General features: G+C 37.0%; 3 protein-coding genes across 4 annotated transcripts; 1 reads left to right on the top strand and 2 right to left on the bottom strand.

Annotated features, from left to right (window-relative positions):
- LOC104699659 (pectinesterase 5-like) lies at nucleotides 3,775-4,674 on the bottom strand. The gene has a single exon (XM_010414998.1). The coding sequence runs from the start codon at nucleotides 4,613-4,615 to the stop codon at nucleotides 3,956-3,958; it is 660 nt and encodes a 219-aa protein (XP_010413300.1). The 5' UTR covers nucleotides 4,616-4,674; the 3' UTR covers nucleotides 3,775-3,955.
- On the top strand, nucleotides 10,099-11,771 carry LOC104699658 (protein CAJ1). Of its 2 annotated transcripts, XM_010414997.2 has the most exons (6): nucleotides 10,099-10,286; nucleotides 10,522-10,614; nucleotides 10,703-10,733; nucleotides 11,208-11,240; nucleotides 11,327-11,465; nucleotides 11,583-11,771. In XM_010414997.2, the coding sequence occupies exons 1-6, from the start codon at nucleotides 10,221-10,223 to the stop codon at nucleotides 11,635-11,637; spliced, it is 417 nt and encodes a 138-aa protein (XP_010413299.1). In that variant the 5' UTR covers nucleotides 10,099-10,220; the 3' UTR covers nucleotides 11,638-11,771. The 2 variants fall into 2 exon arrangements, 1 of the variants encoding a protein (XP_010413299.1); XR_002032613.1 differs by lacking the exons at nucleotides 11,208-11,240; nucleotides 11,327-11,465; nucleotides 11,583-11,771 and adding an exon at nucleotides 10,965-11,117 and having other exon boundaries at nucleotides 10,100-10,286; nucleotides 10,703-10,875.
- LOC104699657 lies at nucleotides 11,868-14,649 on the bottom strand (the record flags this gene model as incomplete). The annotated part of the gene is given in 3 exon segments (XM_010414996.2): nucleotides 11,868-12,660; nucleotides 12,758-14,264; nucleotides 14,405-14,649. Coding segments are annotated over 3 exon segments (1,960 nt in total), but the record flags the coding sequence as incomplete, so codon positions are not given.

Below are 14,649 nucleotides of genomic sequence, written 5' to 3'. Positions count from 1 at the left end.
ATAATGAGGCTTAATTCATGAATAAAAAATAAGTTTTGTTGTTGAGTAAAAATCAGAGAAGTTTCTCTCTTTCAAGATGTGATATCTTGTAATTTTTGGAACCTCCATGTTCATGGTGCGTCATATCTATGTTCATGGTTGGTTCAGACTTATCATAGATCCTTTCACAGATCTTTGTGGCGTCTCTCGATCCATCTCTCTATCCATTCTTTGTTGGTGTGTCATATCCAGCAAGTTGTCGATCCCTTTTGGTGTGTAATATCCAAAGAATCGATCATCGGTATATCAGGATTCTTCCGCAGCTCTTGTGTGACCATTCGCTCCACATCCTTTGATCCTTTAGACTTCACAGTCTCTTGGATGCAAAGTTTATCCCTTTCACCACCTTAGATTGTCGACTCCTTGGGAGAATCATATAAGGACTAAGCCAAGGACAAAGCCAAGAACCAAGCCAAAGACAAAGCCAAGGACTTAGTCAAGCACCAAGCCAATGACCAAGCCAGGGAATGGAATAAATGAACTGAATAGAAGGAAGGGACGGATGGAAGTTGGTTTTTTGTTTTAGTCCGATGAGATTGAAAATTTTTGTGCTAATCTCATGGTAGTTTATGGTTGTAGTTCGGTGAATTTCAAGTTTTTGTTGTACTCAAAACATGGCTTCTACTTTTAATCTAATCAAAACTTATTGAAGTTTTATGTTAATCTTAACATAGTTAACAACAAAAACACTTAACAAATCCATGATTACATGCTTAATAAATCCAACACATTACACAAATATTACATAGTAGACAAAAGCCACAACTAAACCACCACAAACAATCATGTTCTTGAAGCTTCTTAGCTCTTGAATCTCTTTCTCACAAGAACTCACCACACCTTTGAGCTCTACAATATCTTTTTCACATCTTTCTGCGATTTCTTTGATAGCTTCTACCTCATCTAATCCCTTTGCTAAGCTTCCCACTTCTCTTTCTATTTTGTCAACTACACTTTCAACCTCTTCCATCTCCTCAACCATGCTTATGTCGGTCCACTTAAACAAATGATTCGGATTCTAATACAAAAATACACATTATGAGAAGGTTATGAGAACAATTTTCATATGACCAACTATATTGATTACCTCAATGAAAGAGTCTTGAAGGATTTTTCATTGTGTTTGAAGTTCTCATTACAGAGAATCGACCACATCTACATTTTCGTAGGATTCCTCTTCCAATCACATTGACTATGTCGCTCACTCCTTCACCAAATAACGGATTCACCAATTCACAATGAAATAATATTTCTATCAAAATACACAAAGAAAAGGAAACTAAACACATTATGTTCTCAATTAATCACCTGAAGAAACTGATGATGAAGACATCTTAATCGATTTCGCCCAAAAACCCTAAATGTTTTAAAAATCCCCAAATCAATTGAACAAACTTTCTCTAAACTCGGGAAAGAAGAAAAATGGAAGAAGACAATTGAAACGACGTCGTTTTGGAAAAAAGAAGCTCTTTCTTTTGTTTCTCCAAACAACGTCGTTTCATACGTGGCATCCACGTAAGCAGCCGTTAACGGTCAGATAACACCGTTACGGCTTGTGCATGTTCTTAAACAGTTTGTCGAGTTGGTGCAGCCAATTTGAATTTTACTTAACCTTGTGTATGGATTTGCTCAATGTTATAGCTGGAGTATGAATTCAACATATCCCCTTAATGAAAATACCGATTTTCCGAGCTATTGCATGTGGTTAACTGTCATTATACTTGCATTTTGTTAATGAGTTACCAATCATGATCCAATCTACAATTAATAGAAGGAGCGGAGCAAGCGAGAACACATTTGTAAATGACGTTGTCGTGATTCTCTTCCTAGCTCGTAATGTACATGAAGGCAAATTAATTTGAGACATTTATAAAATAAATTTTGAAGTTGACACTTATTTATAGGAATGTCACTGACATTAAATAATTAATTTAATAAATACAATTAACTCTACTTATATTCGATTTTTTTTTTATAGAAACTAAGTATTTTAAAAGGTAACAAACATAATTGTAAATGTATATATATTTTCTTTCCTTATTTTTATAAGGAGGTGAGTGAAGATGTATTGCTCTTTAAAATTTTGAAAAACTGATTTGATAAAAAATGACTTTTAGCCTTACATACTATATTTTACTTTCACAGTTTTCGTATGATGAGTTTTTGCGGATTAAAAATCTTTTAACATGTTGCGTGATCCGCCTAGCATAGCGGATTTGGACTATAGAACCAACACTAAAACTATTAGTTTATTTCATATATTATAAATTTGTAGTCATAGTTTGTAATAATAACTTAACATATCATATTGGCATATACCTCTGTTTAATTATAGAAAACAAAATTAAGTGTTTTAAAATTTTATATTTTATCTAATAACAAATTTAATGTAGTTAGGTTATAAACTATATAAAACTTAAGAAGAAGATAAAACATTCTAAACAAATTATAAATTAATTAAATAAAATTTAATTAATTGAGAATTTGAAAACTAAATAAATTAAAAATTATTATTTAAAATACATTAATTTATAATTTAGTCTCGCGATGTACCACAGATGAAAACCTAGTATAGATATAAAATGATATAGATGTTAATAATACAGTTAGTCCTTTTATACCAGCTGATATATATGAGGGTTAATTAACAGTCAGTTAATAGTTAACAACCGTAAACCACTTTAATACACAATGGACTAGATAGCACGGGTTGAAATTTATTTTATTTCTATTGTAATTTTTATATAAAATATAATTTCTGTGATTGTTTTTAAAAATATTTTTTGGATAAAATATTATGCAATTAATAAAATCATATGCTAAATATGATAGCTTGAAAAAGACACCTATTTTGTAAGTTTTATATTGTTAATAATTCTAGATAAGTATTCGTGCTATAACACTAATTAAATTTTATTTTATACAAAATTTTGTATATTTTATATTTTAAAATAAAATTTTAATATATTGTATTAGGTTATATATGTGAAGTTATTTCAACAATGTATATTCTACATCATGACTTGAATGTCATTATAAGACATAATTTTGTAAAATTTTTAATTCAATAGAAATTATTTCTAAAGAATAATATTACTAAAGCTTGAATATTTTATAGATCGAACAATTTATATTTGTTTTTAAAAATTCAACTTATCGTATATCCAAAAATAAAACTATTTTTTGATTATAATAAATAATATGATAATTTATTTATTTCACAAAATAGATTCATATATAAAAATGAGAGGTGAAGTATAATGATAATTAACAAATTAATATGTTAAGTTAGATATCAAAAGATTTTATTTGATGAATAATTTAATAAAGGAAATTAATATGGTAAGTTAGATGATATAATTTTAGAATATTCTTTTTAAGATTTTCGGTATAACCTATTTGTAACCAATTAATATATTATTAATGTACAACCTATTTGTAACCAACTTATTAAAATTATATAGTTTACAAAATAATATTGTGTACTTTATAAAGGGGATTGTGGAATGGAAACGTTTTTCTTCTAATGAGCTATATATCTATAATGATGTTGTGCATGCCAGCATCGAATGACATTCTCAGTTACTACTTACTACAACCTTTTAACCGATTTGAAGGCAAATTATTTAGATACCTTTGTTGTGAACGGTATGTCATTATTTATAAAATTTAAGATATTTTAGTTAATAAGTCGAATAATAATATACTATAGACAAAAAAAAAGCACAATTGATTAATATAATATATCCTTTCCAATCATCACCAAATCCGTCCGTACATGTAATAAACCTATAAAACATACATCACAAATAACGCATAAAATAAATCATACGTGACAGAACCAGCCATGCATATCTATGATTCCCATTCGCGATCGCTCTAGGTTATAATTAATTATTACATCGAAGCCCTTAAATCAGTAATAATAATCAGACAACGGTGGTGGTCGGGGCGAAGTGTCGTTCTCGTTAAGCTTCACCTTAATACCAAAAGTCTTGAAAATCGTATTCAAATTATTAAAGACATCAAAGGAATCACTAGATAGCTTCTTCCCGGCTCCAATCCCAGTCTCCACTTCCTTGAGCAAATTCTTGTCTTCAATATCATCCAAACAAGTCGAATGATACCCCATGATTGACATCAACTCCTTCTTACAAGTAAAATAGTTATAAGCCAACGTCGTTACGTTTTTCCCCGTAGCGTTCCACAAATCAGCGAAATCTTCCAAGGCGTAATTCAAGTTTTTCTCGCAGCTGTTGATCACAGCCGTAGCGATCACGCTTGATTTGTGTTTTGGTTTGCTCTCGGTGAGGAAAGTAACACTTTGCTTCACTGCTTTCTCAGCAGCAAGGGCTAACGCTCGGATCAATTCGATGGGGTCATCGGTAGGAACGTGTTTGAGGGTTTTGCAGCAAAGACTCGTGTCAGTTTGGATAACGGTGCATATTCCCGCGACTGCTTTAGCGTGAGGTGTGAAAAGGTAGTTGTTAGTGGGTTTGACGGATGCAGCGGTTGCGGTTGCGGTGAGGGAGAGAAAGAGAAAGACAAGTTTGATTATTGGAGCCATGTTCATCATGATGATGAGTATGAAAGGAGAAAGGGATCGGAAAGGAGAGCGAGCGGATTGATCGGAGGGAAAAGAGAGGTTTGATATAGAAAAGTTGCATGTTTTTGTATATTTATAGTTCTGTCTATATTTGGCAGTTAATTAGGAATTTCTAGTAATTTTTACATATGGTAGCGAGTGAATTGCGCGTTAGTTTTTAGGGTTAAAACGGTTATGCAATTCATATATATCTTCGCTATATATATATACTTTAAATGCAAATATGGATTAAAGTGTAATATTTTTCTTATTAAAAAAATTAATATTACAAATTTTTAGGTTTAGAAAATGCATGATACTCAGAATTTTTTTTATATAGTTCCTTAATTATCAAGACGTGTGTTCTTAACAAAATTATAATTGATAATTTGACAAAAAAACATCTATATATTTTGTTGTCTACACCAAATTACAATTTGGTATATTGAAAACAATATTATAAATATACAATAAAGGCCCCTTTCTTCCTCCTCCCAAAATTTTCATATTGCTTCTCTATAATCTTTCTTCACCGCAGCTTCACACATAAATCGTTCCACAGATTAAAAGAAACCTCTAGAAAGGAACATTTAATCAGAGAGACGAGTGTACGGAATTTTCGAAATGGAGTTTTTGGATCTTTCCTTCACCATCTTCTCTCATTTTCTTCACTTGTTTGCCTCGGATCCGCAATAGATTCGTGTAGATCTAACTTCTCTTGTTTCTTTCTCAGAGACATGTATCCTGGTTTTGCTTCTCCTCAAGTATCTGCTAAGTCTCTTCTAAATATTTTCTAGCTTATGCTAAAGTTTAGGACTCTAGCAATTGGTCTAAGCCTATCAAAATCATGGATGATAAGAATGACCATTTCAAGCCGCTTCTCTTAGACTTCATCTTCTGGGTTCTCCAAGATGTTGAGTCAGTCTCTTTGACAGAGGTTATGCCTAAAGGTGTTTATACTTTGGCACATATTTGTGGCTCTCGATTTTTAATCTCCCATTACGGGAAGCACTTTACTCAAACTTTGTTGTTGCTCGTTTCTCGTGTTGACTATGTGTGTCTCGCATCTTTGCTCGGACTGGTTTACTCTCAAACCTCCATGGCATTCTTGCAAGATCTGGCGGTTGATATTAAAGATCCGGTGATTGAGTCTCAACATCCGGTGGTTAACTCCCAAGACCTAGCGGCTGATTCTCAAGATCCGCTGTTTAGCGCTCAAGATCCTGTAGTTGGAATACCTTGTTTTGTCATGTATATATTCCCACCGCTCCGTATGTGTTCTATCGCGTCGGGAAGGATTTAATACTCCCTCCGGAAATAGTTTATGAGGACCTTAGCATGGAATTGTCAAGGGGGGAGAGCTAAAGAAACTTCTCGTCGACTGAGAGAGATGTGCCGCATGTACTCTCCACGTTTTATGTTTTTATCTGAGACCAAGAATAATAAAACATTTCTGCAAACCTTGCAAGTTGAGCTAGGATTTGATAATCTCCAAACTGTTGAGCCTGATGGCACTAGTGGAGGTTTAGCTCTTTTCTATTTAAAAGATTATACGGTTAAGTTTGTTGTTAGATGAGCGTTTAATCGACATCGAAACTATAATTAATGGAAACCGAGTTTTTATGACTTTTATCTATGGTGATCCTATCCCCGCAAATCGCGAATATGTGTGGGAAAGATTAATGCGAATTGGAGTTACTCGATATGAAACTTGGTTTATTATTGGAGATTTCAACGAAATAATAGGGAATCATGAGAAAAGAGGAGGAAAAAAAAGATCAGAATCCTCCTTTCTGCCTTTCCGTGCTATGATTGATTCATGTGGATTAATCGATTTTCCTTTTCCAAGGAAATCAATTTTCGTGGATTGGTCAACTGTCAAATGGTAAGATTCGGTGTCGCCTGGATAGAGCCATGGGAAACGAAGAGTGGCACAATATTTTTTCCCACACTAATGTGGAGTATTTGAAGATGTGGGGTTAAGACCATCGTCCTCTCCTCGCATCGATACTAACACGTCCAAAAAAGTTTTTGAGAAGGTTTATGTTTGACAAAAGGTGGATTGATAAGCCATGCCTCAAAGAGGCGGTGTTGGACGGATGGCGAGGTGAAGATATATCCGTCGAACGATCCATCATGAAAAAAAATTCAAAATTGCATACGAGCTATCTCCAATTGGAAGAAAAATAATTAAACAAACTCGGAAGACCTCCACGAAAAGATTGATGAGACCTACGAAGATGATCAAGCATCGTCGGAAACCCTCCTCAACCTCAAATGGCATCTCTGTGAGGCCTATAGGGAAGAGGAAGCATACTGACACCAAAAAAATAGAGAACTTTGTCTTGTAGAAGGAGATAAAAATACAAAATTCTTCCATGCTTCCACAAAACAAAGAAGGGCAAGGAACAAGATCACTGGAATCCTTAATCAGCTTGGAGTATGGGTAGATACAGAAGAAGGAATAGAAAAAGTAGCGGTAGAGTACTTCAGCAACCTCTTTTCATCCTCGAATGCGAGCGATCCTACATTGGCCATTAAGGATGTTCCTACTTTAGTCACACCTGCTATGAACGAGTATTTCACGAAAGAAATATCAGACGAGGAAGTCAAACGAGCATTGTTCTCCCTGAATCCGGGAAAGGCTCCAGGTCCGGATGGGATGATTGCGTTGTTCTTCCAAAAATTTTAGGAAACAATAAAAGGCGATCTCACTATGATGGTGAAGAATTTATTTAGCTCTGGAATCTTTGATGGTAAGCTAAATAAACAAATATACGTTTAATCCCGAAAGGAGAACGACCTCGTGAAATGTCTAAATTCCGCCCTATTAGCTTGTGTAATGTGAGCTATAAGGTGATCTCAAAAATTTTAAGCTTACGTCTCTAGAGGTTTTTGCCGGAACTTATATCTGAGACCCAATATTCCTTTGTAGCAGGAAGATTAATCACATATAATATCCTCATCGCTCAAGAAAACTTCCACGCCCTCCGTTCTAATCAGGCCAACCGTAAGAAATTTATGGCAATTAAGACGGACATGAGTAAAGCTTATGATAGGGTGGAATGGAATTTCCTAAGAGCTTTGATGGAATAAATGGGATTTGATCAATAATGGGTGGGTTGGATAATGCAATGCATTACTTCCGTCTCTTACCGCATTTTGATCAATGGGGAGCCCAAAGGACGGATTAGGCCAACACGTGGGATTCGTCAAGGGGACCCGATCTCCCTGTATCTATTTATACTTTGTACAGAGGCCCTAATCGCTCAGATTAGGAATGCCGAAAGAGAGGGGAAGATTCAGGGTTTACGTATCTCGAACGCAAGCCCACGGGTTTCCCACTTACTTTTTGCAGACGATAGTTTATTTTTTTGTAAAGCTGATCCTCAACAATGCAAGGAAATTATTGATATAATCCGCTTTTATGGCGAGGCGTCCAGACAAGAAATCAACTTCTCTAAATCTTCCATCATGTTTGGAACCGAGGTCCCGTCCCATGTACGACAAGAGATCAAAACTATTGTTGGAATATCCCAAGAAGGAGGCATGGGTACATACTTGGGTCTCCCCGAGAAGATTCATGGGTCAAAAGCACAAGTCTTTGCATTTGTTAGGGATAGACTCCATAAGAGGGTGAACTTATGGACTTCAAAATCCCTATCCAAAGGAGGCAAGGAAGTCCTGATAAAATCAGTGGCACAAGCAATTTCGACATATGTAATGTCGTGTTTTCTCTTACCAAAAGCTATATGTTCAAAACTAACTAGTGCGATTGCTGATTTTTGGTGGAGCAATAGAGCAGATAGTAGAGGTCTACACTGGATCTCATGGGAGAAGATGTGTACTAAACTTTCTGACGGTGGGCTAGGCTTCCGAACACTAGAAGAATTTAATCTTGCTCTATTGGCAAAGCAGCTATGGAGGTTGCTGAAATATCCAGATTCCCTCCTTAGTCGTGTTCTCAAAGGGAGATACTTTCGATATTATAGCCCACCAGAGATACAATTATCCAATCGACCTTCATATGGTTGGAGGAGCATGTTGGCAGCAAAACATGTTCTCTCGTACAGAATCCGTAAGACCATAGGTTCGGGGTTCAACACGTGCATCTAGACTGAACTGTGGATCCCAGATACTCTAGCGCGGCCACCATAAGGATTAAATACTGAGAGAAACCCCTTGATATGTGTCAACACCTTAATCGACTTTAATACAAAAAGGTGGAAATTGTAGCGTCTTCGAGAACTTTTCCCCCCGAAAGAAATTATCCTTATTTTGGGAATCAAACCGAGCATTAATGCCTCGAGGGACGGTTATTCGTGGATCTTGACAAAGTCTGGGAAATATACCGTTAAGTCTGGATATGAAGCCGCGAGAGCTATCTCTCGTCCTGTTTGCGATCTCCATTTTCAGGAGCCAAGTGTTACAACACTCAAGGCGCAAGCATGGAAGTTAAAAACATCATGAAAGCTTAAGCATTTCGTGTGGCAATGTGTGACTGGGTGTTTGGCTACATGTCAACGCCTGTATTATCGCCATATTGGTATAGTTAAAGATTGTCCTAGATGTGGAGCGGAGGAGGAAACTATAAATCATATGCTATTTGAATGCCCTCCAGCACGTCAAGTATGAGCCTTATCGAGAATCTCTTCCCATCCTATGGTGTTCCCTTCATCTTCCCTATATAGTAACCTCGATTTTCTATATGGGCGTGGTAGAGACTTTGGTGCAATTGATCAAAATTTGAGGACGTTTCCTTGGATGATGTGGTACATCTCGAAGGCAAGAAACAAAAAAGTTTTTGATAATATATCCGAGTCGCCGCAAGATACTCTGGAGAAAGCCATCCAAGAAGAAGAAGTTTGGAGAAGAGCAAACAATCGAGACATCCCATCAAGATTAGTAGAAGCGGGCATACCGACCCAAATCCCACAAGATTGTCTGGTATGTTTTATAGACGGATCTTGGCATGCAGAGGTGGATAGGAGTGGACACGGTTGGATTGCTTCTTTCGGTGCTAGACTCTTGCACATGAGACTTAAAGGTTCGCGTAGAAGTCTATCCCCCTTACATGCAGAGTTAGACACTCTTGTTTGGGCTATGGAGTGCCTTCTGGCCTTGAACTTAGATAAAGCTCTCTTTGTTACGGATTGTTCAGACCTCCTAACGATGACGTCTAATATTGAAGATTGGCTGACCTTTTCATCAGAATTGAAGAATTTTATTCATTTCAGAGATAGATTTGCTAATTTTAGTTTTAGATATATTTCTCGAGAGGATAATATCCGTGCTGATAAACTTGCGAAATGTGCAAGAGCATGAGATTTCTGTTTTTCCTATATAAGCTCATTGGAACCTAATTTGTTCTCTCTTGAAGAAAATCATCTCCCATAACTTAATTTATGGGGTTTGATTGTCAAAAAAAAAACAATATAATAAATGTATATTTATTTTGGGTTTAGTGAGAAACTGAAAAGTGAAACGGGAATGGTCGTGAGAGCTACACGTATGATGTCCTTGATGCCTTAAAAGCGACCCTGACTCCGAGAGAGAGGCGAAGCGTAGGAGACGACACGGGAAGCTATTTGGAAAAATGGAGGTAGAGGAGGCCAAAATCTTGCTCGGCTTTCCTCCTGGTTCTCGTCCCGATCCTTCTCAGGTCTTTTTCTTCTTCTTCTTCTTCCTGATTCGATTACTCTGCTTTCGATCACTCAATTCGATAATTAGGGTTTTGACCTGGGCTCCATCTTTTTTTTGATACGGTGAATGATTGGTTTGGTTTCCTTCGAGTTTAGTTGATTCGACGGTATCATTAAGCATAAGGTGTGATGGGTTTAGTTTTAGGAATTGCGAGAGATACTATTTGATAGGATTGTGACATTTTGTTGGATTAGGTAAAAGCTGCTTACCGGAAGAAAGTATGGGAATCGCATCCTGACCTATTTCCAGATGACCAGAAGATCCATGCCGAGTCTTTGTTCAAATCGGTTACTATTTCTTTCTCTCTTTTTTTGTTTGTGGATCAAAATCTTACAAGACAATTTAAGTTAGTAGTGTATTCAATTTTGCTTGCAGATATCTGAAGCTTACTCTTGCCTTGACTCTGGTATTTCTCTCTCTCTCTCTCTCTGATATGACCTTTCCTCGGTGTTATAGTTAAGAATCCACAGGTCTGCGATAACCCAAATGGGAGAGCTATTAGGTTCCTGTCGTGTGAAATCAGCTTTCCTCATGACAAATGAATCAAGGTCCATTATTGTGTAATCCTTTTGCAAGTCTGGATGTTACTCTTGTTCCCAGATGTTTAAATAGTTTTGCTATTGATATGATATCACAGATTTTGAGAGTCCTTGGAGCTTCTGTTGTTGCAAGATTGTGATTAAGAGACCATCACAATATCACATCCTACTACTATACACTCTTGTATTCTAGAACATTTGGATTTACAAGTCCGCAGATTAAGACATATGCTTACTCTTTTTTTTTTCAATAGAATATAGCATTTTATATCTATTCATTCTCAACTATTGTCTCTAATTGTAATTACCACATTCCTCTCTCTCTTTCTCTCTGTTTGCAGGTGGTGTTAGGGATCAAAGATATTATAGAGCAGGTAAAAAGACTACTCAACACTCTCATATATCTTCTTAGTGGGTTACACAAATTGATGAGACTCGAGATTTGTAACATTGTGATAAGGCGCGTATTCGAGGGTCGTCAGGACTGGAGTTCCAAGGGCACATGCATCTGCCAAAAGAGGTAACCCTTGGTTGATCGGCGCACCTTTCCTTTTGATCGTCTTAGGAACCATTGGACTTGGTGGAGTCAAAGCTAACAGGTTAGTTTATCGTTGCCACCCTATCTCTCTTTACTTAGCTATACTTCGAAAACACTATTGATTTTTATAGAAATATTATTAGTATCTATTGGTATTTTATATTTTTGGCATTTGCAGGGCTTATAATCTGCAAAAACAGACGTTCCCGTCTCACAATCCTTTTCTTCCTTGATTCGGAGTCTCTTACAACATCACATTTTGAATAATTGGTGACTGTAAGCCTTGTATTATTGTACTTGATACTGTATGTAAAAATTATGATGTTATGAATTTCTCAAAAGATTAAATACACCTAATAATTCTTTCTTGCGTTTTGAACTAATACACTTCAAAATTTTGTAATAATAACGTATGTAGGTGTATTATTGGTTCCCATAATTATTAATTAAAAACAATAAAAAGTACCAGTAGAAGTGATATCTCCAATACATAAACATAAACGGAAGTTCATGGTTCAGAATAAGATAAGGTACTAATGAAGAGAAAGAGGTGAAATTACAGATATTATCACTCCAACGACAGTGGAAATTTCACGAAAATTAACTGTAACCTCTTAAGACCAAACGAAACAAAATAACAGAAACACTTAGGTGATGCAGAGATTCCCAATCACATGTTTATCATCCTCCCCCATGATATTGTGCATTCTTCTTGGTGATGGCAACACTTAAGGCTGCTATGAACCCAACCATGTACTAATACATGACAAATAGATCCAAACCTTAAACCATCCCCAATTGTTTTTACCCTTGTATCCTCTAGACTAAACCGACCAAAGTAAAATGAAAAGAAAAGAAGATAGTGCTGCTACTATTAAGAAAACTAGTACTTAGACTTCAGAAATCAGAGTCATCTCATTCTGAAGTTTTAGATATGAAAAACACTATTTTCCATGTCTTAGTGCTCTCTAATATTAGAAGTAGTACCCATATATGCTCTGCTTATGGCTGCTACTCCTTCAATATTTCATGGAACAAAGATTGAATTTCAGGCATCGGTTTGGATACCTGTATCCGTTTCGGTTGCTGTCGCGTTAGTAGTCTCTGCATCAAGACTAATAGTAATTGGTTTCCATCCTGTTTGATGATGACTAATCCATTTCTTTGTTGTTGCAGTTATATTCAAGATCTGCAGTATGTCACCTAAAGTAAGCTCTTTTAGACATTCCTTTTTCAGAACTTGTGCAGCTTCGAACCTATACATGTAATCAAAAGAGGAAGAAAACGATTTTACAATACTACATGGGTAAAGAAACTATTAAAGTTCTTTTAAGAAAAGCAACCCATACTCACCTGCACTGAGTTGCTGTGAACGCTGCCCGCCCAGGAGATGATTTTAGAAACTTTTGTAGTTTATCCCAAGTTGCTTTTGGGTATTGCTTAGGGTTTCCCCCTAAAGGATTTACACAGTTCCATAGAGTTTCATTTCTGCCAATGTAGAGCTTTAGTTTCCCTACATTATTCACCAAGATCATATGGTGCTCTAATGCACCGTCCAAAGCCTTCTTTACATCAGTACCACGATGCTTTGGATCCCCGTACTGAATGCAATCCGAGATATTAGGCTCGGTAGGCGAAACTTTTTCAGTTTTCAAGATGTTAAGAGCATGTAGGATAACACCTATAAGGCCTTGAACATACTCAGATGGTGGTGGACACTCTTGCGTTCCCCACATACCATTGCTGGTCCCAGATCCAGTAACCACTGGAGGCTGAGAAGACGAAACTCCAGGAGTGGACGAATTGGTTGTCGTAGACTGAGTCACTGGGGCACTACTACTCCGTGGAAGATAACCGTTATTTGGACCGTTTAAGCTAGGAGAGAATGAGGACTCCATCTTTGGTCTGTATTCTTGTCTAACTTGATGGTTGAAGTTGGGACGATTTTGAGTTTGACTAGGATATTGAGACACACTTAGATTGCTGATATCAGGTGCAGTCAAGAGAGGTGGAGACGAAAACCTAGGCCCGTGCATAGGACGGAAACCATTACCAGTAGGAGGCTGCAGGTTCTCTGGGCGATAGGGGCGGAAAACATTACCATAAGGTGGCTGCATATTAGGAGCACCTGGCCTGACAGCATTGGGATAATAGTTTTGAGCATGATTTGGAATGCTATTATTTCCATTATTCCAAGAAGGATCAGGGTTAGGGTAAGGTTGTCTAGGAGGAAAAGGAGGACCAGGTCTAGGAGGATAGTTGTACTGTAACTGATTCTGAGGATGATTACTCATGACATTACCAGGGAAAGGGTTAACATTGCTAGAGGGTTGTAAATTGGGAGGAGGTCTGCTAGAGGGCTGCTGCTGCTGGCTACTGGCAAAAAACTCATGTGGGGCTTTCTTAAACTGTTTCCCTTGAGTGTTGTTCTGTTGTTGCTGACGGTAGTTATTGTTAGGCTTACTTTCCTGGACTTTAGGCTGCTGATTTGATGGTTTTGGAACGTATTTAACCTTTGATTTGTTGTTAGAATCCAGAGGTTGGCTTGATGAACTAGACACAGAAGAAGATTGAAGAGTGGAATTGAGAACAAGTTGTGAGCTTTCGCTTGGCGTGAGAGGACATCCTCCAGCAGATAGGCTAGTCCAAAGCCACACAGTCCTTGCAGCATGAATAAGCGGCACTGATGCTTTGAGAGGCTGAGCCAACAGTATATTGTAACGTCTCATCCTCAATCCATGTAGAGCATTGGAGAAGTCTCTGTCTCCTGAAATCAACATAAAATTCGCAGGAGCAGGATTGTCCAATGCCCAAAACAACATGTCCACTAGAATCTTCTTATCACTCGCATCCTTCACACCTAAATAAAAGATTCAATACAGAATTCAAAATCCAATCAGAGGCTGTATGTAAGGCATTAGTGATATCATTATTAAATCAAGATAATGAGTAGTAGTAACACAGAGAGATACTTATAGGGTTTAGGGTTTGAGTTAATACCGGCAGGGACGTGGTTGAGAGCGATACCAGTAGAATTAAGAGCGTGCTGGATGGCTAAAGGGATAAGATTGGTATCTCCATAAGCAGAGATTGAAACAGGACCACAGTAGTTCATCTTACCAAGCGCCGAGGTAATGTTCTGCGCAATTCCATGAGCGTCGTGACCTTTTGGGACTTGACAATTCCCTATATCCCACCACACTGACGTCTTCGCCTTCACGTACTGACCTTCAGCCATCTCCGCC

This window comes from Camelina sativa, chromosome 7 (genome assembly GCF_000633955.1).
Source record: "Camelina sativa cultivar DH55 chromosome 7, Cs, whole genome shotgun sequence".
Lineage (NCBI taxonomy): Eukaryota > Viridiplantae > Streptophyta > Magnoliopsida > Brassicales > Brassicaceae > Camelina > Camelina sativa.
This window is presented reverse-complemented; position numbering and strand designations above follow the sequence as displayed.

Coding starts and splice junctions, on each gene's coding strand:
- LOC104699659 (XM_010414998.1), bottom strand. CDS start 4,615: ATGATGAACATGGCTCCAATAATCAAACTTGTCTTTCTCTTTCTCTCC.
- LOC104699658 (XM_010414997.2), top strand. CDS start 10,221: ATGGAGGTAGAGGAGGCCAAAATCTTGCTCGGCTTTCCTCCTGGTTCT. Junction 10,615..10,702: donor CCGAGTCTTTGTTCAAATCG/GTTACTATTTCT, acceptor TTTTGCTTGCAG/ATATCTGAAGCTTACTCTTG. Junction 10,734..11,207: donor TTACTCTTGCCTTGACTCTG/GTATTTCTCTCT, acceptor CTCTGTTTGCAG/GTGGTGTTAGGGATCAAAGA.